We start from the raw sequence: 26,054 nt of genomic DNA, 5'->3' as shown, positions 1-26,054 counted from the left end.
TTCTTGGATCTTCGTCTCCTTTGACGCCGCAAACTTTTTCATTACTAAACCCCAGTATTTTGAATGGGGGAAAAGCATAAACGTCTACTCGAGACCAGTTTAGGCAGGAAGGCGTCCACCATAAGTGCTCTGATCTTCCACGACCGAGCAAAACACTGGGAGCCTTTTTGAAATGAATGTTGCGAAGAGATCCACATGAGGAGTTCCCCACAGAGACCAGAGATCGAGACACACTTCCTCGTGTAGTGTCCATTCTGTATGAAGGACCTGGTTCCTCCTGCTGAGCCTGTCCGCCCTCACATTCCTTACTCCCTGTACGAACCTTGTCAGCAGGGAGATGTTTTCCTGTGAGACGTCCAAAGTAATAGATCTCTCGTGAGCTCGTAAAGGAACGAGGAGTGCGTCCCTCCCTGTTTCCGAATGTAGGCAAGTGCGGTGGTGTTGTCCACGTTTACTTGCACTACCTTGTTTGACACCAGCGGTTCTAGGCTCTTCAAGGCCAGATGTACGGCGAAGAGCTCTTTGCAGTTTATGTGCCAAGACACCTGTGCTGGTTCCCAGGTTCCTGACACTTCCTCTGAGCCTAATGTCGCTCCCCCACCCAACCTCTCTCCGACGCGTCGGAGAACAACACTAGGGTCTGGGTTCTGTGTTCTTAGAGAGATCCCTTTCTTCTCTTCCAGAGGGAGTAACCACCATTGTAGGTGTGACTTTATCTCCACTGGAATGGGAAAAAACGTCCGACAGTTGTCCGGTTTTCCAGCTCCAAGACCTCTTGAGGAAGAATTGAAGCGGACGTACATGCAGTCTTCCTAGAGGGACGACGAATTGTTTAGCGAGGGGAAAGCGTCCCCAGAAGGCTCAACCATTCCCTCGCTGACGTTTGTTGCTTCTCTAAGAAGAGAGAGACTATTCGCAAACCTTTGCGATTCTCTCTTGCAAGAAGGAAAAAACTCGAAAACCCCGAAAATTCATCCGAATCCCCAGATAGACTAGGTCTTGTCTGGGGGTCAGCTCGAGACTTCTCGAGGTTCACAAGCAATCCCAACGCTTTGATTAAATCGAGAGTTAACTTTAGGTCCTCCAAGCACTGTCTCTCCGATCTGGCCCTGATGAGCCAGTCGTCCAGATACATAGAGACATTCACTCCTTTGAGGTGAAGAAACCTCGCCACATTCTTCATCAGGCTTGTGAAGACCTGAGGAGCTGTGGACAGGCCGAAACACAAGGCTCTGAACTGAAAGATCCATTCCCCCCGTCATGAAACGGAGTACTTCTTCGATGAAGGGTGGATCGGGACGTGAAAGTAGGCGTCCTGGAGATCTAAAGACACCATCCAATCTCCCTGACGTAATGACGCCATGACTGAAGCAGAAGTCTCCATGGAGGGAACTTCTCCTTCTGAACCAAATTTGGTTTGCAGAGAGCTGACGTCCAGTACTGGTCTCCGCCAGCCGAGGCTTTCGCCACCAGAAAAAGGCGATTGTAAAACCCCGGGGAGCGTTGATCCCGTACCAATTCTATCGCTCTCTTTGTCCCACATTTGCTCCACCATCGATCGAAGAGTATCCCTCAGCACAGGATCCTTGTATTTGGCTGATAGTTCCCTTGGTATTGACGTTAAGGGAGGAGTGTTCAGGAAAGGGATACGATATCCCTTCCTTAAGATCGCCAAGATGACGCGTCTGCATTTATCAGTGTCCAGGCTTCCACAAATCCCAGGAGCCTGGCACCTACTGGTGCTTGGAGGAGAGAATCTTCATTTTCCTTTCTTAAAGGGACGAAAAGCAGATCTACCTCTCTTCTCTGGAGCCTTCCTCCTTGTGGAAGGTCTGGAGGTCGGAACACCTCGAAAGGGCTGCACCGTTGTACTGGGTCCTTTCTTGTCCGATGCAGCAACAGGTTTCTTCTTTCTTGCTGACTGCGTCAGCAGATCCTGAGTTGCCTTCTCAGTTAAAGAATGCGCAATGTCCTTTACTAACTGAGAAGGGAACAAAAACGTCAGATAGAGGCGCATATAGAAGTGCTGCTCTCTGAGCATGTGAGACTGCCTTAGTTAAGAAGGCGCCATATACAGTCCTTTTCTTTAAAAGACCTGCTCCAAACAAAGAGGTTATTTCAAAAGATCCATCCTGTACCGCCTTGTCAATACAAGACAATATGCATAATAGGGCTTCAGGTTCGATTCCTTCCGAATCATGTGCTTTCTTGGACATCACCCCAGGGACCAATCTAAGAAGTTAAAAACTTCCAATACACAAAAGAGTCCCTTGAGGAGATGATCCAGTTCCGAAATACCCCATGTAATCCTTGCAGAATTGAGACTTGGACGCCTTGAAGCGTCAACCAAAGTCGAAAATCTGTTTCGGTTGTAGAAGGGAGAGCAATACCCATATTCTCTCCCGTCTGATACCAAACGCCTCTTTTCCCAGCCAATCTTGCTGGAGGCATACAGAAGACTGTCCTTACTAAGTCTTTCTTAGACTTCATCCAAGAGTCTAAGGAATGTAAAGCTCTTTTCATCGATATGGTAGGTTTCATTTTGAGAAAAAGACGAAGGCTTCTTCGTCTTAGTACTGGAAAAGAGCGATCGCGGAGAAGGAGGAGCGGCAGGATTCAACTCGTCTCCGTATCTCCAGCAGTAGGGTAGTCAACACCTTATAGTTAGAGAGACCTTCTCTTCCACTATATTCGTTCATCCGAGTTTTTCCTCTAACTCGGGATCCACATGCTTCTCCGCTCTCCTTTCCGAACGTTCGTCTTCTTGAGGAGACAAACTCCTAATAGGAGAGGGGCTAAGGGAATGATACTCCTTCCTCTTTCCCGCTCTAATAGTCTTTGAAGGAGTCATAGGCTTCGGCTTCTCTAGAATCTTAGAAGACGCTTTACCGCTTACATGACGCTTCCCGTTCGGCAAGCGTCATGGATGACGTCTTTTGCTGACGTCTCGATGACGCTTCTCGCTTGGAAGACGCTCGCTCTCCAAAGGCGTCCTACTTGGCGTCATAATATTGGACGGAGCGTCATGTCTATGTCCTTTCCAATGACGCTTCGCGTCTAAAAGACGTCTTACCTCTCTCTGGCGTTACGACACTCTCGTAAGCACCTGTTCTCGCTCTCGAACTAGACGTTTCTGTAAGACGTTTAGCCGTTTCCCGTCTGTATGACGCTTCTCGTTGAACAGGTGAGAGAGGACGAGACTTCCTTAATTGGAAGCGTCACGTCCTTCCGACGTGGCGCACTAAAACTCCCACTAAAGATGACAGTTTGCTCTTGAACTGCCATGATGATCTTTCTTGACGCTTCTCCCACGTCCAGTGCATGACGTCTTTCGTCATCACTCGGGGGAGAAGAAGGAAAGGGTACTTCCGCGTACACGTCAGGTGACGCTGACGTCCCCTTCGCTTTCTGCTAGAAGACGGAGCGTCATCTGAGAAAACGCTCTGGACTAGAATCAATGTCAGGCTTCATATGACGCTTCAGCGGTTCTAGACAAGTTCGATTCCTTCCACCCTCGTTTAGGTGAGGGAGAGGGAGATGACGAGAAACACTCGCGAATGACGTTTTTCTAAAGCGCCTTGAGCCGCCTGCCACGAAGCAGAGCTAGCTGAAGGGACGTCTGACCGTTGGGGATCCCCCACAACCATCCTTAAGGCTTTCGCTTTCCTTCTCCTCTGGGCTTGTGAGCTTGGAAGAGGTCTAGGCATGGGAGCGTCGCAGGGACGATCAAACGCCCCCTCCCACAACACTGGGAGAACTCACTTCACAGTAATGTTCACTTTCACTAGCCTTACCTTTGAAGTCCGCCATCTTGGACTTCATGTCTCTAATTGTAGCTTTCAGATTGGCGATTTCCGATGCCGAATCCGAAAAAGCACTCTGAGAATGAGATACATAGGGAGAATCTACATCAGTAGGATTAGAATTATCAGTAAAAGGCTCAATAGGCCTTGAACTCACACCTTTCAATCGTCTAACTCTATCCCTCTCTAACTTCTTCAAATAAGAAGTCAAAGTCTTCCACTCTTCTGCATTTCAATCCTCGCATTCCTAACAAGTATTGATAGCAGAACACTGAAACCCCCTACATTTACGGCATACAGTGTGAGGATCAACCGAAGCTTTCGGTATCCTCACCCTGCAGCTTACATTCCACACACAAATTCTCACACTCACATTAGAACAGACATATGGAGGGAAAAATCCAAAAGAGTTATTCAAAAACAGTCCACAGTAGCGAATGCCAAAACACGATCCAAATACGTCACCAAAAAGCCGAAAAAAACGTTGATCAAATGTTGAAAATGAATCTAAGTCAGGAGGTAATAACAACAATGTTGATACCACCGGCGACAGAGAAAAATATTGATAGAAAAACGGGGATGGTTCTAGTCCTGCCGCCAAGGGCAGGCCGGTAGATCACCTGACCTACCTGTAGCGAGTGGCGCGAAATTTGAATTTCTGTCAGGGACGACGGAGTCTTAGCTATGTATATATCTGACAGGTAAGTAAGTTGATTGTATGAAACCGGAGTTTTGGAAACAGAATCAAAATCAGACATTCTACAGGAAAATCCAGCGCAAAGTCAATAACGGTCCACAATCAGCGTATGCCAAGCCAAACATAGAGCGAATACGTCACCAAAATGTTCAAATCAATCTCCAGGCAAGCGAGAAATGAAGAATATATCGGAAGAAACGACAACAGTTGTTATCGCTTCAGCGACAGAAAAAAAAAAATTGGGCTGTGAGAGATAGATTGGTTTCATACGCCCGCCACCCAGCGGCGGGTAAGGTAGACCACCTGACCTACCTGTCGCGTGTGCCGCGAGATTTGAAATTCTGTCGGAACGTCGGAGACTATAGCTAAGTATATATCTGGCAGGGAAGTTTCATGTACAAAAAGGGGAAAGGATCAATTTCCGGGTAAGATCGGAAATTGATCCAAAATGAGTATTGCTACAATCAAAATAATATATGAAAATGAAAAAGAATACTGTACTTGCGATTCCACTTCCATACAGAATAAGTTTTCGTGCCGAGCGCATTCGCTCGGCAACGAGCATACAGGTCAAAAAAATATAAATGAAAAGGGCACTTACTTACGATTTCATCTACACATTTCCAACCAAAATATAAGCTCGGAGCGAGCGCTCTCCCGCCCTCGGCACCGAGCATACACAATACGAGATCATTTCAGGGGAAAAATGAATTCCCGCACTTACGCCCTTCAGACCCGGCACTCGGGTAATCAGAGGGCGTGGAGGAACCAAGATCCTTTAATTCGCAATTGAATTCAATGGAAATAAATATGAAATGATTGTACTTACAATTCAGTTTCACTAGATAAATAGAAAAGAAAAACACAACCATGCGAAAGCAACGACGATGAAGCGGGCAGAGAGCGACGATACACGTCTACACGCCAGCAGGCCGAAAGCAAAGTGATTTGTTTACCTCCCAGTCGCGCACGGCGCGCGCTGTCGGACAAGCAGTTAACTACCGAACCCCTTGTTCGAAAGCTTACGACCTATCCAGCTGCCGCTAGTACCTTCCTATTGTAAACGGACGAAGGTTTGTATGCCGTGTCGGAACAACTCAAAATTTCATTTATACAATGGAAATCTAGTGACTGGTAAACTACATAAGCAAATATGCTCTTGTAATTAAACAATATATAAAATTTAAACTACACATTTAGCTTAAAATCTCTGTGTAAACAGCAATAAATCTTATTCTCATTAAGAGCATTCCAACTGGTACTTCCTGCATTGGTTTTGAGTAATTTTGCAGGCTAAAAATAACAATGTTACTTTTTGATCTGTGAGTAAATGTATAACCATTCTTTCATCAATGGCATGTCAGAAGAGGTTATAATTACCCCTCGAAAAGATAGGCAAGATAATAGCAAGCTGCTATCAGAACAAAATACTGAACTACAAAATACAGTAACCAAAGGAAAGCCAGTGAAAACTCAAGTAGGGTGTAGGTGGTCAACAAAGTGGGGTGGTACTTAATGGAGAGAATGAAAAGTAACAGGTTAAAAAATTATTCTTAAGTGTGTGGAGGCCAACAGGGCAGGGCGTCAAACAGTGGAACTAACTTATTTTCTGTAATTTATGGGCCACTGACAACTAGGATACTTCCTCAGCAATTATGACAAGAGTACATAATCCCACCCAAATTATATTTCTTACCACGAATTAGGTTACACAAACATAATACGAATAAAATAAAAATATGTACGTACGTATATAGTATATACGTATACTCTATATAATTAGCAAACCTTCTTTGGCTTTTGCTTTCAGCGGCAACATGACCCTTCAGTGACATTATGCACAAAGTAAAGCTTAATGACTTTCAATCATTATCCACTCTATTTACTTAGTGCACAGACTACTATGAGCATTTTCACCTTTAATTCTTGAGCAACATCAACAGGTTTATCAACTTGAAACCAGGCTGGATCAGCAATCCTTGGCATCAGACTTGGAAAGAGTGGAGGAATGGCCATAATGCTCACTTGACCTCGAGTATCTACGCAGATGTGGAGTGAGTAGTTCAGGTTTCTTTTGTTCTAGCTGTCGTCACCTGAGAAGAAGAGGACCAAAAACATTATTTCACTGTACTCACAGTTGATTCCACATGAAATTTATATTGTATGGTAGTACTAATTTATCTACAGACTTGAAAAGAACAAACATCTCCATTTTGTCATCAATCATTATTACTCAAAACAGGAGCACTAACAGTCTCTTCAATTCATTAGCATGTTTGGACAAGGTTAGGGAGGGTTACATGAATGCACAACCCTCACTTACTTGGTAGCAATTAGTCCCCCAAGATGGGTTAGGTTAGGATGCATTCCTGCAATTATCTTTAACACATTTTCATGAAATAATAAATTCTGCAGTTTAGTATTATTTTAAAGGGCATTTCATATAGAAATAAATAAAAGAAGAATTTTTAAATATTTACACACTCATATTGCTCTGTAATGACTGCATTTTTCACATAATGTTCTAACATTTATACATTCAAAATAAATCAGTAAATTTAGATTTCCATTTTATTTTTTTGTTTACTTCATTCAAACTAGCCTAAACCTATTCATATAAACAGTTCATTTTATATTGAGCCTAAGATACTATTTTGCACTTTACTGAATCAGCTACATTCACACTTCTCTATTTTGTACTCTGATAGGGGACAGGACTAGCTGATCCAGTTTTCAATGCGTGTGGATCCACCCTCCGAAAAAGTACTTTAACACGTCCTGACACCGGAGATGGTAACCAGTCACGAGTCATCGGTGGTGAGAGCAACAGCTCGAGACCTCTAGTACTATCCTTTTGAAGCAAGTATTTTCTCCAGAGTTAGAAATTAAGGTCATATTTCAAGATTAAACAGAGGTTAATGAATGTCTAGCCATGCACAGTGCAAACATACCTCCATGACCCTTTCAAAATTTTTACTTAAAACACCAAAAATGTAGAAGATTGACGCCATTTCGATGTTTGCAGTCATTTGTGTCAATAAACTTTCCATTCCATGTGCTAAATCTGCACACCACTTGTACCCATAGACGCTGGGGCACTTTCTTCACAACAATCGTAGACAATGACGACGTCTGTATGGGATCCAAGGAAACTCACGATTTTTCGGTAGAAAAAAGAAGCGTGCACTAGATAACTATTTAAATAAATAATTAAACATCAGTATAAGGTCATGAATTGCATAAATTTTTTACATATTCATGATTATTAATTTAAAAATATTCATTGTTGAAAAAGTAACTAGATTTCTGACTCAAATATCAAGAGTTTTGCTGTGAACAGTACCTACAGTGTTGTTCGCGCACTCCTATTGTTTATCAGTGTTGCCAATTGGTATGTGTTTACCCTCCAAACTGGGTATAAGACTTACACAAAACCGGGGATATACAGTGGACCCCACGTATTCGCGTTCTCCGGATTCACACATTTGCAGACTTCTCTCGGGAACACTTCCCCTCATTATTCGCGGAAAATTCGTCTATTCGCAGTATTTTTCTATGAGATATATTCCAATTCCTGGTTTTTTAATCAATTTCATCATAAAATGCACTTTTTGTGATAAAACTATTAAAAAAACCAGGTACAGTATAGAAATTTTTTGTGGGTTTTTCTTGAGTTTTAATTGACAAAATATGAGGTTTTAAGCATCTTTATAGGGGTTCCAACTATTCGCGGTTTCTAACTATTCACGGGGGAGTCTGGTATAGTGTATCTATATATTAGAGCAATTTTATCATTATTGCATGACTATGACAACTAGAATTCATGGAAACAGTTTGTAAACGCATCAGCTTACGTGTGAAGCTCCACTAAATTGGCAACGATGAAATTTTGCTGTCGTCTGCTCAGCAATGACAAGGCTAGAAATATTGGATTGTATCTAATTTAGAAATACATATCTGTAATTTTTGGGGGTTAATTTGGTTGCAAAAAGGGATAATAGACAAGAATTATAATAAACATTTTGAAGTAACAAAGTAAAGTTAAACTAAATGCTAATGAGTAAGGTAAAAAAAAATAAGGTGCAATAAGGGAATTGGGAAAGCTTTGCACCTCATAAACAGTGTAGTCATGTGCTGCTCGCAACTGTGTTTGTGGAGTGAGCGCTTAGGATCCAGGAACCGCAACGTAGTTCAAGTGCAATCTGGAGTGAATTAAGACCAAAATGTGTATATAATTACAATCAAATAAACACTGAGGAGTTTCAGTTGTGATGGCAGTAAGGATAAAACCACCGATTACAAGGTAAAAATGATATTGTTTTAAGATACAATAAAGTTTGTTCATACTTACCTGGCAGATATATATAGCTGTATTTTCTGAAGTCCGACAGAATTTCTAAAAATGATAGTTGTTATGATACATAAAGTGTTTTATAATCAGACTTACCTGCCGAGATATATATTAGCTTTAGACTAGGTCGTCCCGACAGAAATTCAAATTTCGCGCCACACGTACAGGTAGGTCAGGTGATCTACTGTCCTGCCGCTGGTGGCAGGAATAGGAAACCATTCCCGTTTTCTATCAGATTCTTTCTCTCTACCACCTGTCTCCTGCGGGGAGGCTGGTGGGCCATTACAAATCGTATATATCTGCAGGTAAGTATGCATAAAACTTTATTGTATCATAACAATATCATTTTTTATACATTCAACTTACCTGTCAGATATATACTTAGCTGATTGGCACCCTCGGTGGTGGGTTCAAGAGACAGCTCAAATACTGAAATAGAAAGGTAAACAAAAAACATATGTTGTAGGTACAAATAAACCTTGGTTCCTACCTGATTAAGCGGAAGACTTCGTGGCTACTGCCCAGGAGGTCTGATCTTCGCTTCAAGGAGCCTCAGCGAGGGGATAGTGGATCTATGGCTAAGAGATCTTGTGGGTCTTGCCAATGGGGTCTTATCCACTTACTCCGGCAGGAGCACCGAAATAGGGCCTTTGTCAATGGAGGTGCTAATCCACTAATATATGATACACCTGCTTTAAAAGCATATACGAGAGCAAAAAAACATACATCCCGACCACCTGATCACACCTGTGTTAGTTCTAAAGATTGTAAGGAGATCCCAAAAATCCCTGACAACAACCAAAACTCAACACCACCATACAAACACACACACCAGTACCAAAAAAAAAAAAATGTGTACACCCTTATTTGTCGGATATTCCTCAGTTCCTTCTGACAAAAAGCAATGGTCGCCTGTGCGACGCCTAGTGCCTTTGACAGTCGAAAACCAAGAACATCTCTAACTATAGGGTTTACGTACATACACAATAATTAAGGATCAGTCTTTGCTCCAAGTCCCAGCACCGTATCCGCTGACACAAACGGACCAAGAGAGAAGCACTTCTCATAAGTTACCCTGACATCCTTCAGGTAATGATGCAAAAACTGAATTGCATCTCCAATATGTCGCTTCGAGAATATTCTTCAACGACATATTCCTTTGAAAGGCTAGAGACGTAGCAACCGCTCGAACTTCATGAGCTTAACTCTAAGAAGTTTGAAGGAGTCATCTGTGGGCAATCATTGTGAGCCTCAGTAATTACACTTCTTACAAAGAAGGCTAAGGCGTTCTTAGACATGGGTCTTTTAGGATCCTTCACAGAACACCATAGACCCTGTTGACAAAAAACTCCCAGCTGCTTCTTTTTACTCAGGTAAAATTTTAAGGGCTCTGACCGGGCAAAGGGACCTCTCAATTTCTTTGCCTACTAGGTTCGACAGGCCCTTTACTTCAAAGCTCCTGGGCCAGGGCTTTGAAGGATTTTCATTTTTCGCCAGAAATAAAGTCTGGAACGAACAAATGGCAGCCTCTCAAGAGCGTGTATATCGCTCGTTCTTTGTTTGGCTGTAGCGAGAGACAAACAGGAATAAACATTTTCTTCGTAATCGTCTCTGAAGGAGGCAAGTGTGGAGGTTTGAACCGCTTCGAGGTTAGAAATTTCAGGACTACGTCCAGATTCCAGCTCGGGGTTCTAGGAGTATTGATTTTGAAGTCTCGAAAGACCGGATCAGATCATCAAGATCCTTATTATCAGCTATTTTCTAGGCCTCTGTTCCTGAAAACAGCTGAAAGCATGCTCCTGTACCCTTTTATAGTGGATACGGAAAGATGCGATTCCTCCCTCAAGAAAAAAGAAGGAAATCTGCAATGTTGTTCATAGAGGTATTGGAGGAGGACAGCTTCTCGATTTACAATATCTCCTAAAGACCTTCCCACTTCGATTGATAGACCACCCGTATAGTTGACGGTTCTACGGGCTCTAGCAATAGCCTTTGCAGCTTTTTGAGAAAAGCCTCTCGCTCTGACGAGTCTTTCGATAGTCGAAAGGCAGTCAGAGCGAGAGCGGGGAGGTTTTTGATGATACCTCTCGAAGTGGGGTTTGTCTGAGCAGATCTGCTCTGTTTGGAAGAGATCTGGGGAAGTCCACGTCCATTCCAGTACCTCTGTGAACCAATCTTGAGCTGGCCAATATGGGGCTATTAGTCATCCGCATCCCCTTTGAGGCCACGAATTTTCTGATTACTTCGCCCAGAATTTTGAAAGGGGGAAAGGCGTATGCATCGAGGCGGAAGGCGATCTTCCTCGCTTGTCGGAAGTCTTTCCTTTTGAAGGGGGGTCGTGTCTGGGACCTCCACGAAAGGGCTGTTGATAGAAGTGAGACTTTTAGCAGCCGTCGTAACTGTTCTGTTTCGCTTTGCCGATTGGACAAGAAGGTCTTGCGTCGCCTTCTCAGTAAGTGAGTGTGATATTTCCTTCACTAACTGAGAAGGGAACAGATGTTCAGATAAAGGAGCGAACAGCAAGGCAGTTCTCTGAGAAGGAGAAACAGCCTTGGTCAGAAAAGCCAAAAAAAAAACCAAAAACCGCTCTCTTTTTTAGTATCCCTGCTCCAAAGAGGGAAGATACTTCTCCAGAACCATCCTGGACCGTCTTATCAATACAGGCCAGAATGCTATGAAGCACTTACCGGGGCTATAAGACTTTACCGATTCTTGAGACTTCTTAGAAATTACCCCAAGAGACCAGTCTAAGAAATTAAAAACCTCCAGCACGTGGAAGAGTCCCTTGAGGAGATGATCCAAATCAGACATGCTCCAAGTAGATCGTGCAGAGGATAAGGCTTGTCTCCTAGAAGAGTCTACCATACTCGAGAAATCCGACTCTGCAGAAGCAGGAAGAGACAGGCCCATATTCACTCCTGTTTCGTACCAAATGCCTCTTCTACCTGTCAGTCTGGAGGGAGGCATACAGAAGACAGTCTTTCCTAGTTCTTTCTTGGAATTCATCCAAGAACCGAGAGATTGGACAGCCTTCTTCATTGAAATGGCCGGTTTCATTTTCAAGAAGGCAGAGGACTTATATGGCTTATTGCTCGAATAGAGAGACCGAGGGTCTAGCTCGAGCCCAGCTGAAGGAGAACGATCCCTTGCAACGGACAAACACTCCGTAGGTCGCACATATTCTGAAAATTAGAGAGCCTCTATTCGGGGAAGAAGGACTGGCGGAAAAACTCTCTCTACGTTCTTTTGTAAGAGAGCTGGAAAGTCCTTTCTATTCTCTTACATGATATCACCGATCTTTCCTTCTGAAGTCCCAAAGAGGAAGATCGCTTCCGAGAAGAAGAACTCTTGGAAGGCGATTCTAGCCTGGAAGGTTCCGCATGTCTGGAACGTTCCGCTTTTGTAGAAAGTTCTTCGCTCTTGGAGAGTTCCTCTTGTGCGGAAAATTCCGCTCGTCTGGAAAGTTCCACTCGTTTGGACTGTTCCAACTCTTCCTTGGAAAAAGATTCCCGTTTGGAAAGTCCCAAGTGTCTTAAAGGCGATCCGCGCTTTTAAGTTCCCGCTTGCTCGGAAGGATCCGAGCGCTTGGAAAATTCCGCTTGAGTGGAATGCTTGGAAAGTTCCGATCGCCTGGGAGGCAAATCATGTCTGGAAGCTTTCGTGCGTCTGGAAGGTTCCGCACGCCTGGAAAGTTTGGAACGTTCGGAATGTTCCACTCGCCTGGAAGATTCCGCGCCCTTGGAAGATTCCGCGCGCCTGGATAGTTCCGCGCGTCTTATGGAAAGTTCTTTCACGGGTAAGGAGAGTTCGGAACGTCCGTGATGTTCCGAGCACTTGGAAGGAAACTCGTGTTTGGTACGTTCTGTTACCGTAGAGATTCCGTGCGCTTGACTATTTCCGAGCGCCTAATAGGCTCCTCACCTTTATAAGGTGCCTCTTGTTCGGAAAAAATCCATGGAACGGTCCTTCAGTTCAATCTACATTTCTTAGTTTCCTAAGGGCACATTCCTCCTCCTTCTCTACCGGAAAGTTCTTGCCTGGAAAGGGCTTCTGTCCTAACTGGCGCTTCTCGCCAAGATGGTTCTTCCGGGTCTGAAGAAAACCACTCATCTATAGGAGCTCGTGCTTGGGAGAAAGATGGAACAATCTTAGGAACCTCTCGTTTCGAGGGAGGTACCTCGAGAGCGCCGCGGACCTCTTTATAGGAAGGGAGTTATCTTTCCTACGAGGTTTCTTGGAAAGAATCCAACCAATGAGGAGATCTGTTCCTGCACTTTTTGTAGGATCTGAGCAGTAGTCGCGTCCCTGTCCGTGTCGGAACGAGGGGAGGGAGATCTGGAAGGTGTCTGAGATTCCCTTACAGCACTTGGAGTCAACAAAGTTCTCTTTTTTACTGAAGAAGCCTACTTCAGGAAAGTGTTCTGGACTTGAGTCAAGCGCCGTTAGCTTTCCAGTCTCCTCTTCAAGGGGCGAGAAAGGATTCGTGTCTTTCCACCCTCTTCTAGGTGAAGGCGACTCTGACGATGAAAAACACTCACGAAGGATGCTTTTCCCCGTAGCGATCCCTGGCAGTCTGGGGCATAAACAGAACCTACCGAAGGGACGCCCTGACGGTGGGGAAAACCTCTACAACCTTCGTATGGCTTTCGACATTCCTTCTCCTCTGGGCCAGGGAGCTTGGGAAGAGGTCTAGACCTGGAAGCGTTGTAGAGCCGATCAGACGCCCTCCACTACACTGGGGACACTCACATCACTGTCCACTGTTAAATCACCACTCTTACCTTCTAATGCCGCCATTTTGACCTGCATTCTATGAAGAGTAGCCTTCAGATCCGCAATTTCCGCTGCTGAATCTGTAGGATTTAAAATGGGTGAAAGGGCAGAAATAGGGGGAGAAGGATTAATTAATGCATCATGGGGCTTGAGAAGCTAGAAAGCTAGAAACTAGTTCGCTAGACCTAGATCTACTTCGGCTTTTGGAAGCTTTCCTCAGCCTATCCCTTTCTAGCTTCTTCATATAGAAGTTTAAGATTCTTCCATTCTTCTGCACTCAGGTTCTCGCACTCCTACAGGTGTTAGAAAAAGAACATTCATACTTTTCTACAACCGCCTGCATGCAGTGTGAGGATCTACCGAAGTTTTCGGCATTCTCACCCTGCAGCCCTCATTCACACACCTCACAACAACACTCGAGTCAGACATTCTTAGAAAAAATCCAAAATTCAAGTTCAAGAAACGGTCCAACAATAGCATATGCCAATACAACGATCCAGGTACGTCACCAAAAGTCGGTCAAGAAGATCAATTGCGATGAAAAAAAGAATTCCAGCCAGGAGGTACCAACAACAATTTTGACAGTACCGGCGACAGAAAGAATCTGATAGAAAACGGGAATGGTTCCTATTCCTGCCACCCAGCGGCAGGACGGTAGATCACCTGACCTACCTGTAGCGTGTGGCGCGAAATTTGAATTTCTGTCGGGACGACGGAGTCTAAAGCTAAGTATATATCTGACAGGTAAGTTGAATGTATAAAAACTTACGACACACGTAGTGGGAGTAGGGTGGTTAGTACCCATTCCCGCCGCTGGGAGGCGGGTTATCAGGAACCATTCCATTGTTTTCTATCAGATTTTCTATCTCCACTGTCTCCTGAGGGGAGGTGGGTGGGTACTTTAAATATATATATCTGCCAGGTAAGTATGAACAAACTTTATTGTATCTTAACAATATCAATTTTGTTTCATGGAAACTATTACCTGTCAGATCTATAACCATATATATACGTGTATAGCTGAATCCCACCTTTGGCGGTGGGAGAGACAGAAAAGGATTTTAGGTAACATATACATGTAGATGATTGACATCTTGGTTCCTTACCTGTTAGCATACCTGACTTCGTGATACTGTCACCAAGCCTGCTTCTGCTTTACTAGAGTTACCAACAAGGTAGTGATCTGTGTAGTTGGTGCGCTCTAGATGATCTGTCAACGGGGACGTGACCACAATGTGACTAGACCATGACCATACTTCTGAGGGCAACGAAGTAAAACCACCATCTAATTTAGCCTAACAAAATAACTCCCACATATAAAGGCTAACGGAAGGGAAGTCCGCAATCGGCGGCCGACCCTACAACCAAAAACAATACAAAGATTCAAAACTCACCTACCCTTTTCTATGGGAAAGGATGAGTGCTACTTCTGCCCCCAAAACCCCCAGTGTCTGCGGCGACGTATGGCCTAGAGAGTAACAGTTCTCGTACGTCGTTCTCACCTCCCGTAGGTAGTGCGAGGCGAACACCGAGTTACTCCTCCAAAAGGTGGCACTCAAAATGTCGTTGAGAGCCATATTTTTTCTGGAAGGCTATCGAGGTCGAAAATAGCCCTCCACACCTCGTGGGCGTTCACCCTTAACAGTCTCAAGTCACTGTCATTGCATGATGAGTGCACCTCCTTTATGGTGTCCCTCAAGAAGAATGCCAGCGCATTTTTGGACATAGGCATATCTGGTCTCTTGACTGAACACCATAAGTTCTCAGAAGAACCTCTACAAATTCTTCGTTCTCCGCAGGTATGATCTTAGAGCCTGACAGGACACAGGACTCTTTCAGGCTCTTGACCAATGATCTCCGCCATACCCTTGATCTCGAAAGACTTAGGCCAAGGGTTGGAGGGATTTTCATTTTTTGCCAGAAACGTCATCCCCAAAGAGCAGACAGCATTATGCCCTTTGAAGCCGACGTGCTTACTTATTGCTTGTATTTCGCTAACTCTCTTCGCCGTCGCCAGAGCAGTTAGGAAAACAGTCTTTCTCGTCAAGTCTCGAAAAGACGCAGCGTGAATAGCTTCAAAGCGACCCGACATCAAAAACTTAAGGACCACGTCTAAGTTCCAAGAAGGCAACTTAGGAAGAGGCACCTTGGTGGTCTCAAAAGATCTCTATAATAGATCGTGAAGATCTTTGTTATACGCTAGATCTAGTCCTCTATGGCGAAAGACTACAGATAAAACGCTTCTGTAGCCCTTAATTGTCGACACTGCTAACTTCAAATCTCGTCTGAGATAAAGGAGAAAGTCGGCGATTTGGCTCACAGAGGTCGTGGTAGAGGAAACGCCCTTCATCTTACACAGCTCTAAAAAGCTGCCACTTCGATTGGTACACCGTGATTGATGAAGGCCTCCTTGCAGTAGCGATAGCTTTAGCCACAGGTTTTGAAAAATCTCTCGCTCTGGCCAGCTTCTGGATAGTCTGAACGCAGTCAGACTCAGAGCAGAGAGGTTTTTGTGGTACCTCTCGAAGTGGGGCTGTTTGAGTAGATCTCTCCTCGACGGAAGCGATCTCGGAAAGTCTACCAGGAAGGACATTACCTCTGTGAACCAGTCTGCTGCGGGCCAAAAGGGGGCGATTAGCGTCAACCTCGTCCCTTCTGAAGCTACAAATTTTCTCAGCACTTCTCCCAGTATCTTGAACAGGGGAAATGCGCAGAGGTCCAGGCCCATCCAATCCCAAAGCAGGGAGTACTGCGCTAACTGCTCCCGGATCCAGCACAGGGGGGGGGGGAGCAATAGAGAGGAAGTCTCGTTGTCCTCGATGTCGCAAAAATGTCCACTAGAGGACATCCCCAAAGACCCCACAGCTCCTGGCATACCTCCTGATGGAGGGTCCACTCTGTCGGCAGCAGTTGTCCTTGCCGACTGAGGAGATCCGCACGGAAGTTCTCGACTCCGGCGATGAACCTTGTTAGGATCGTGACTTCTCTTGTTTTCGCCCATAAGAGAATCTCTTTCGCCTAGAGCGAACAGGGAGTGAGAGTGGGTTCCTCCTTGCTTTTTCAAGTATGCCAGGGCTGTGGTGTTGTCCGAGTTGACCTGGACTACGCGACGGGAGACTTTGTCTTGAAAGAACTGGAGCGCCAACTGGATAGCTGCCAGCTCTTTGATGTTGATATGCCAGGCTACCTGTTCCCCTCTCCAGGTGCCTGACCACTTCCTCTTCCCCTAGTGTTGCTCCCCATCCCATGGATGACGCGTCGGAAAACAACACTAGGTCGGGGTTCCGAAGCTTGAGGGAAATTCCCTCTGACAGCTTCAACGGATCAAGCCACCATCTTAGATGGCTCCTGAAGAGGTCTGAGGTGCAGCCTCCCCAGGGAAACAAACTTCTCCAGCGAGGAAATGGTCCCCAGCAGACTCATCCATTCCCTCACCGAGCGTGAATCCTTCCCTAGAAAGGCTGATACTTTCTCTAAGCCTTGTTGCTGACGTTCCTGGGACAGAAAAGCTCGAAAAGCCACTGAATCCATCTGAATCCCCAGATACACGATGGACTGAGTTGGGTCAGATGTGACTTTTCGAAGTTTACCGAGAAGTCCCAGGGACGTAGCTAAGGTCAAAGTCGTTTGCAGGTCCTCCAGGCACCGGGTTTGCGAACAAGCTCGTATGAGCCAGTCGTCCAGATAGAGAGAAATCCTGATGTTGTTGAGATGGAGCCACCTCGCCACATTCTTCATCAAGATGTGAACAAACAAACGGGGCCGTACTCAGTCCGAAACAAAGAGCCTGAACTGAAATACCTTCCCTTTCAGGACGAATCGAAGGTACTCATTGATTGGGGATGTATCGGGACATGGAACAAATAAAGCGTCCTGAAGGTCGAGTGATACCATCCAATCTCCAGGTCTTAAGGCCCCAAGAACTGACTGAGGTGTCTCCATCTTGAACCTCTGCTTCTCTACAAAGAGGTTCAGACGACTTACATCCAATACCGGCCGCCAACCTCCCGACTGTTTTGGAACCAGGAACAATCTGTTGTAAAATCCTGGTGATTCTAGGTCTAAGACCTGTTCCACTGCTCCCTTCCCGAGCATCTGCTCGAGCAGATCAAAAAGTATCTTTCGTTTCTCCTGACGATACGACGGGGACAAGTCCCTGGGAGTTGTACATAGCGGGGGGCGGCTTTACGAAAGGGATTTTGTATCCTTTCTCTAGGATGTTGAGAGACCAGTTGTCCGCCTCTCTCTCTCTCCAGACTTCCACAAACAACCGTAGCCTGGCTCCTACCGGCGACTGAAGGACGGATCTCTCATTCTTGCCCCTAGACTTAGCAGGGGGCTCTTCCTCTAGGAAGCTTCTTCCTCGGGGGGAAGAATCTAGCTGATGTTCCTCCACGAAAGGGCTTTTGCCTTTTAAGAGACTGACATTCCTGAAGACGGTGGAAGTGGGCCAGCAGAGCGTCGTGACGATTGTGCCAAAAGATCTTGCGTGGCCTTTTTCTTGTAGACTGACCGACAGATCCTTTACCATAGCCTGGAGGAAGAGATGGCTTGAAAAGGGAGCAAACAAAAGCTCTGCCTTCTGCGAGGGAGAGACAGATTTAGCTGCAAAGTTGCAAAATAGTGCTCTCTTTTTCAACACAACTGCACAAAAATGCGAGGCTAACTCCTCCGAGCCATCTCTGACGGCCTTGTCCATGCATGACAATACACTGGACAGCTCCCCGAGGCTAATAGAATCTGGTTTACGAGACTGGTTTCCAAGGAACGGAAGAGGCCCTTCAAATGATGGTCCAGCTCCGAAGTCGTCCATGACACTTTTGCCGAAGCAAGGAGTGATCTTCTAGGAGCATCCGCAATGCTGACAAAATCACCTTGAGCCGATGCAGGTACCTTCAGGCCCACTTCTTCACCTGTTTCGTACCACATCCCTGCCTTACCGCTAAGTCTAGACGGAGGCAGGGCGAAGGTGGTCCTCCCTTGCGCTTTCCTTGAATCCATCCAGGTGTTGACCTTACGGAAAGCTCTCTTGGTAGACAGCGATGTCTTCATCTTGACAAATCCAGATGTCTTGCTAGCTTTCGAAGATGAAGATTGCGAGGGAGGAGAGGAGGAGCAGAAGGTAGGAAGGTATCGCCGAACAAGTCACGGAGAAGGCAAGCCAGGACTTGGTAGTCCAATGAAGCAGACGTCGAAGGTTGTTCTTCATCAACATCTTCAGAAGAACAGCTTAACTCCCCTTCTTCCTTACCAGAATGCACCACCGAAGGAAGGGGCAAAAGACCTTTAGACCCGAGTCTCATTGCAGAACGATGTCGAGAAGAAGAGGGGAGCGCACCAGATACAGAATCTTTCACTGCAGCAGGATCAGCAACTAATGCCTGTGGAGAACGCGGTGTTGCTCGATGCAGAGAAGCGTCAAAAGTAGCATTGGGACAAGCGTCCGACCGTCTACGAACCTCCATGTCAGCGTCACGAGGAGAAGGCGAGGGAGACTGCCTGGTCCTCTTAATCGGCAGTCTGTCATCCTTCCTACATCGAGGAACTGCCTCCTTCTGCTTAAGCAAAGCAGCAAGTTGTCGCTGCATAGCGAGGATGATATCCATCTGAGTAGTCTCCTTCTTAGGAGAAGAGCTGTGCCTGTGAGAAGGCAAGGGGCGAGGGGACGCCTTCTTCCTTCTCACAGGGACTGCCCTGGATCTAGAGAGGACTGGGGACGCTTCGAAGGCGTCAATCGTCGGGATGACGTCCTAGTCTATCTTCTGGAGGCAGAAAGCAGCAAAGCTTCGGAGAAGACCGCAAATCAAGACAGAACTTGACGTGAAGCGTCCTGATCTTGGAAGGTCCTCTTCAGAGGCCGCGAATCCGAACGAGATTCCCACCCCTTGCGCGGGGAGGACGCGTCGGAAGAAGAAAAACAATCCTTAAGGAGACGTGCATGCGCACGCTCCTTAGCAGCCTGGGAAGCATCTACAGGAACTGCTGAAGGGATGTCAGATCAGTGGGGGATCCTGTAAACCCTCCTTCGGCCTTCGACCATGCCCTCTCCCTGAGTCCTGGGAGTCCGGCAGAGGTCCCTGCCTAGAGGCGCTATAGGGCCGATCTGACGCCCCCTCCACTTCACTAGGGGCACTATCACTGCACTTCACTTCACTTTGCCTATTTTCTAAGGCAAGCACTTTGGATTCTAGATTCATTAATGAATCCAGAATAACAGAAAGGGCATTACCCTCCGCAGACACCACTTGAGGGCCTGAAGGCAACACTACGGGGTTAGGAGTTGCAAACTCTACAGGAGGGTTAGAGGGAGAAACATTAATGCCCTGTCTGCTATCCGACTTACTCCTGGAGGAAGACCTCCTGATCCTATCACGCTCCAACTTTCGAACGTAGGATTCATACGCCTTCCATTGTGAATCACTCAAGCTTTCGCACACTATGCAGCAAAAATCATATGCACACATTTGTCCCCTGCAACTCTTGCATACTGTGTGAGGGTCCACCGAAGCCTTCGGTAGCCTCACCTTACATTCATCCTTCATACACACCCTGGCGCTAGCCGACTAGACCCAGATCATCTTATTAAAGGAAAAAAACCAAGCCAAAATCTAAAACAATCCACAATCAACGTGTGCCTAGCTACCGATCCAATGTCAAAAAAACAAAAAAACAAAAGTCAAGAGGATACTCAAATAGCAATAGCAGTTTTCCAAAATCCTGAGGCGGAGGTGCTGTAAACAGTTGTTTACAACAACACGCGACCGAGAAAATCTGATAGAAAATGGGAATGTTCCGATACCCGTCTCCCAGCGGCGGGGGGAAATGGGTACTAACCACCCTACTCCCACTATGTGTGTCGTAAGTTTTTAGAAATTCTGTTGGACTTCAGAGAATACATATATTTATATCTGACAGGTAAGTTTCATGAACAAAATGAATTTCAGTTCAAACCATGACCCCGGGAATAAGAAGTTTCATACTTTCACTAATTTAGGCAACAAAATGTTTTATTGTGCTAATTACAACTGCAATCTTGAGTAAGATCAATAAATGTTACATATATATGCTAATATTGTTTAAATAAGTGCTGGGAAGGCTGGGAAGGACGTGAGAACCATGCGGGTTACAAAAGGGACTGGAGGCGGACAACACCATATTGGATTCTGCCTTGAAAACATTTTACGAAGACCTCACATGCTTATTTTAGTTCATATGGCCCTTTCATAAATCACATTATGTTGACGGAACTTCAGTTTTTTTAACGGTATGCTTAAAGATGTAATTGTATTCTTGTTTCACCAATTAAATATGGAGTGAATAAGGCTGATCCACCTGAGTACGATGGTGTTTCCCCCTATGAGCCAATTTAGAGAGATAGACTACCTTTGTCTGCAGTTCAAATAAAACATTCTTAGGCCTAGCCTCTAGGAAGCAAAACGGAGTTCTCACCAAATTTTGCCATCACGAGGACAGCAGGACCATTAGGAAACATCCAGTGGTCAGGCTACTATGTCTTAGGCTATACTATACGGTAAAATACCGAATGGCCAACTGGCGGCCACCTCTACTTTAGCTCAACCACCTTCCAGAAAATTGGAAATTATGGCATTAATTTGTGGCTTGGGAGAAAAGAACTTACTCTGAGAGGAAAGTAGAGGTCTCAAGGGTGTTGCTTCGACGGATGCTGGCTCTTGACTAATGTCTATACTGGGTTACAGGACATGTTAAAGTACTTTTTCAGGAAGGTGGTCGCACTACGGTGGAGGCCAGGTGGCCATTCAGTATTTTGTCCTGGGGGAAACAACACCTTGGATCCGTCATCATCGGGTGGATCAGCCTTATTCACTCGATACTTAATTGGTGAAAAAAGAATACAATTACAAATTTAAGCATACCATTCAAAAGATTGAAGTTTCATCTTAGTTTCATCAAAGCTTTATTCCCTTAATTGTTTACTTTACTCATTATTTAGTTTAACTTTACTTCAAAATGTTTATTTAATTCATATCCATTATCCCTTTTTTGCAACCAAATTAACCCCGAAAAATTACAAATATTTCGGATGTATACTGAAGAGCAGACAACGCGAGGAAAAATGATTCATCGTTGCCAATCTAGTGGAGCGTCACACATACGCCGATGCATTTACAAACTGTTTCCATGAATTCTGGTTGTCATAGTAATGCAGTAATGATAACATTCCTGTAATATGAATATATACTACAAATAGATACGCTAATTTCACTTATTTGCCCGGTTTTGTGTAAGTCTCATACCCAGTTTGGAGGGTAAACACATACCAATTGACAACACTGATAAACAATTGAAGATCGCAAAACGCCGCAAAGAATGCCGTAGTCCCCTTTGATAAGTATGGTTAGAGGTCGGGTGTACGATTGTTGTGATGAAAGTGCCCCAGCGTCTATGGGTACAAGTGGTGTGCGGATTTAGCACAGGAAATGGGAAGTTTATTGACACAAGCAACTCCGCAAACATCAATATGGCGCCAATCTTCTAAATATTCCGAGTTGTAAGTAAAATTTCCGAAAGCGTTTTGGTGGTGTGGGCACTGCGTTGGCCACCCTTTTCATTACCCTCTCTTTAAATCTTAAAATATGGCCTTAATTTCTAACTTTGGAGAAAATACTTACTTCGAAAGGAGAGTAGAGGTCTTTAGCTCCGTTTCCTCACCAACAGAAGTCGCGACTGATGCCCATCTCCGGTGTCAGGACGCGTTATAATGTACTTTTTCGGAGGGTGGCAAGCGTTGATTGTAGGTGGCCTGTTTGGCCTGCCGTGGTGTTTTACCCTAACTATTTATTTAAATAATTATCTAGTGCACGCTTCTTCTTTCTACCAAAAAATCATAGTTTCCTTGGATGTACCAGGCAGTTGGTGTCATTGTTGACAATTGTTGTGAAGAAAGTGCCCCAGTGTCTATGGGTACAAGTGGTGTGCTGATTTGGCACATGGAATGGAAAGTTTATTGACACAAGTGACTCCGCAAAATCACGAAATGGGCGTTCAAATCTTCTACATTTTTAGTGTTATTAAGTAAAATTTTGAAAGGGAGTCATGGAGGTATGTTTGCACTGTGCATGGCTAGACATTCATTAACCTCTGTTTAATCTTAAAATATGACCTTAATTTCTAACTTTGAAGAAAACACTTACTTCGAAAGGATAGTAGAGGTCTCGAACTGTTGCTCTCACCACCGATGAATCGTGACTGGTGCCCATCTCCGGTGTTAGGACATGTTAAAGTACTTTTTCGAAGGGTGGACCCACACACGGTGGAAAATGGATCAGCTAGTCCAGTCGGTTGTTTCCCTTGTCAGTCCAGGGGGTATAAAAAACATATATCTCAAAAAATTTCCTAAAACAGGCTATAGAAGTCAGGCAGCAGTGCCGTTCATTAGGTTAGGTTTAGGGTAGAATATCACGACAGGCCAACCCTCATCACGGTGGGACGGGTCTTATTCACTCGATATTTACTTGGTGAAACAAGAATACAAATTGAACTCTAAGGCCATAGCCCTTAAGACTGAAGTTTCGTCAACATTTGTGAATATAGGAAAGCCCCAATACGAACTAAAATAACCATGTGAGCTCTTCGTCAAATATGTTTTTCAAGGCAGTTTTTTGAAATCCAATATGGCGGCTACGTTTGCATGACGGTTTCTCTCAGTGCCGGCCACCATCTTTCCCCAGCCTTCCCAGCACTCATTTGAACAATGTTAGCGGGATGTATGTACGTTTATTGAATCTTACTCAAGATTGCAGTTGTAATCAGCACAATAAAACCATTTTGTTGCCTATAGTAGTGAAAGTATGAACTTGTCATTTCGCTTGGTTTATGGTTGGAACTGAATTCATTCTTACCTTGTAATCAGTTGTTTTATCCTTACTGCCATCACACTGAAACTCCACAGTGCTTATTTGATTTTTATTATACGCATTTTGGGTCTCAGTCACTCCACATTGCACTTAAACCCGTTGCTGTTCCTGGTTTCTAGCGCGCGCGCCATAACCACAATTTAAACAGCAGACCGTCACCGACAGACGACGAAACTGCAAAGTTTTATTCCCTAAACTGTTTACTTTAACCTCGTTATTTAGTTTAAATTTTACTTTGTTATTTAAAAATTTTGATTTAATTCATGTATATTTCCCTTTTTTGCAACACATTACCCCGAAAATTAGATATTTCTAAAGTGATAAATCAATGTTCTAACGTTTGCATAAATCTGGCTGCCGAAAACCATCAGAGGAACGAATACGGAAAAGTCATAGAAGGAACGACTACGTTTTTTTTTTTTTTGTCTTTTTGTTTTTTGCTAGCACTTTTTCATTATTTCAGTCTTTATAGTATTTTGAATTTCTTAATAATCGTATGCCAGAATAAATGTAACCTTTAATGTTTGGCATGCTTTAAATGTTTGCATGCTTAATAATGGCAACATCACATCGTTTGCCACATTAGTGGAGGCTTCACACATCCGCCGTTCCATTATTATAAACTGTTTCCATGAATTCTAGTTGTCATAGTAATGCAATAATGATAAAATTGCTTTAATATTTATGTATATATACTTCCAATACATAAGCCTAATTTCACCAAATTTCAACGTTTTGTGTGTAGTCTTATACCCAGTTTGGAGGGTCAACACATACCGAATGGCAACACAGAGAGAGAGAGAGAGAGAGAGAAAGGAAGGCGGAGGAACGAAGAAGAAAAGGGATGGCGTGGATGGGGGGGTGGGGAGAGGGTAGGTGGAGCTTTATACGCGTGTTCGTATCCATTCTGCATAATGGAGTTTTTGTCTCTTGGTACGAGGACAAGTGTCGTTATTCTTTACGATTAGTGATTCACGATACCCTATAAATTACGGCACTGGGTGTAATGCACTATAGCAAAATCTCGTTCTGTTACGAGTGTTCGTTACAGAAAATAGGTATTGCCCAAAAACGTGCTTGCACTGTCTCTGAAACCCATAGTAGACATGCTGCTTAGTTGTCAATCAAGTTTTTATAACAACCAAGTATTTTTTACAAGCTAGCTATTGAATAAATTTGTATTTTTCTCAGTCAAAACATATGCCCCTCAATGCTAACTTTCCTCTTTTAACGACTTTTCTGGTCATTGCAAATTCGGCCCCATAATTTCTTATGGTGCGAAAACAGACAGAGGCCCATGGACCGAAAACGATTGCGGCACACTACGGCGATAATCCAGCAGTAAAACATCTTCATATATCCAAAAGTAAATAATAAAGATATATGCGCATTACGATATGACAATTTGTCCAAAATTGCATTTTCCTAACTATACAAACCTGAGGTCCTTTTACAATAGGAAGGTACTAGCGGCAGCTGGATAGGTCGTAAGCTTTCGAACAAGGGGTAGGTAAACAAATCACTTTTGCTTTTGGCCCAAGCAAAAACTGCAGAGTGAGGGGTGGCATGAGGTGGGGCTATGTGTAAAAGGACCTCAGGTTTGTATAGTTAGGAAAAATGCAATTTTGGCAAATTTTGGTACAAATTGTCATTTGTTCCGACACGGCATACAAACCTTCGGTCCTTTTACAATAGGAAGACTCACTTCTTGGTGGGAGGAATCTGAGTCTTTTGTGAACAGACTGGTGTTCGCCCAACCTTGGAATGCCTCCCTGGTCGTAAGAGCGAGGGAGGGATCCAAGCCTCTGTCCGATTGATCGGGGTGTGCACGCAGGAAAAATCAATGGTCAGATCCTCGGACCAAGTACTAAGAGAGAGGCAAGCGTATCTCTTCGTACCAGCAAACAAGAACAAGTTCCTATTTGCAAGAGGCAACATAAAGTTATGGTTTGTCTCTTGTTGGCATCCACTTCCCCCCCCTTGTAGGAGGAAGTGGTGGATATTCGCTCCCATCCCTAGTGAAAGGGATAGGATGGGGCTCTGTCGAGTACTCACGGCATCTCGTCCTTATCCAGCAAGGTGATGACCGTATCCTCTACCCACAGGTAGAGGGGGAGAAAAAGATAGGAAGAGAAGCCAGTCACTCTCTCATTCACTTATCTATTCTTACAGTCACACCAGGACTCGATGCTGTTCAGCCTGCTAGGGTCTGGGTTAGCTAGGACAACGTGTTGAGCAGCCACCACGGGTCCTAAGGAAAACGATCCAAGGACCTGTGGGCAATATCCAAAAGGTAGAAGGAGGTGCCGGTGGTCTGGTTGTACCAGACCCCTGCCTTCAGTACCTGCGCCACGGAGAAGTTCTTGTGTAACTCGAGGGAGTTGTACTTCTAGGTCATCTTGGTGCTGACGAAGAGTCTTCAACACTCAGCCTGGGATGTCGAGTTTCTTCAGAAAGCGCGGTCGCGCTTTCACAGGACAAAGCAGCATCTCCTTCGCATTGAAGGCGGTGAAGTCCATTAGGGAGGGGATTGT

At 44.7% G+C, this 26,054-nt stretch overlaps 1 protein-coding gene across 2 annotated transcripts in view; it reads right to left on the bottom strand.

The window, feature by feature from the left end:
* Positions 1-26,054, bottom strand: part of LOC135205034 (anaphase-promoting complex subunit 15-like) — a 49,378-nt gene that overhangs the window by 15,962 nt on the left and 7,362 nt on the right. The window contains exons 2-3 of one of the 2 annotated variants that reach the window (XM_064235296.1): positions 8,612-8,702; positions 6,418-6,593 (exon numbers count right to left, since the gene is read on the bottom strand). In XM_064235296.1, the coding sequence (XP_064091366.1) occupies positions 6,418-6,516 (99 nt within the window). In that variant the 5' untranslated portion in view covers positions 6,517-6,593; positions 8,612-8,702. The remainder of the gene's footprint in view (positions 1-6,417; positions 6,594-8,611; positions 8,703-26,054) is intronic. The other variant, XM_064235295.1, reaches the window with a different exon arrangement.

The sequence above is a fragment of the Macrobrachium nipponense genome, chromosome 48 (assembly GCF_015104395.2).
Source record: "Macrobrachium nipponense isolate FS-2020 chromosome 48, ASM1510439v2, whole genome shotgun sequence".
In the NCBI taxonomy this organism is placed as follows: domain Eukaryota; kingdom Metazoa; phylum Arthropoda; class Malacostraca; order Decapoda; family Palaemonidae; genus Macrobrachium; species Macrobrachium nipponense.
The sequence above is the reverse complement of the archived record's forward strand: the minus strand, read 5'-3'. Positions and strand labels throughout refer to the sequence as shown.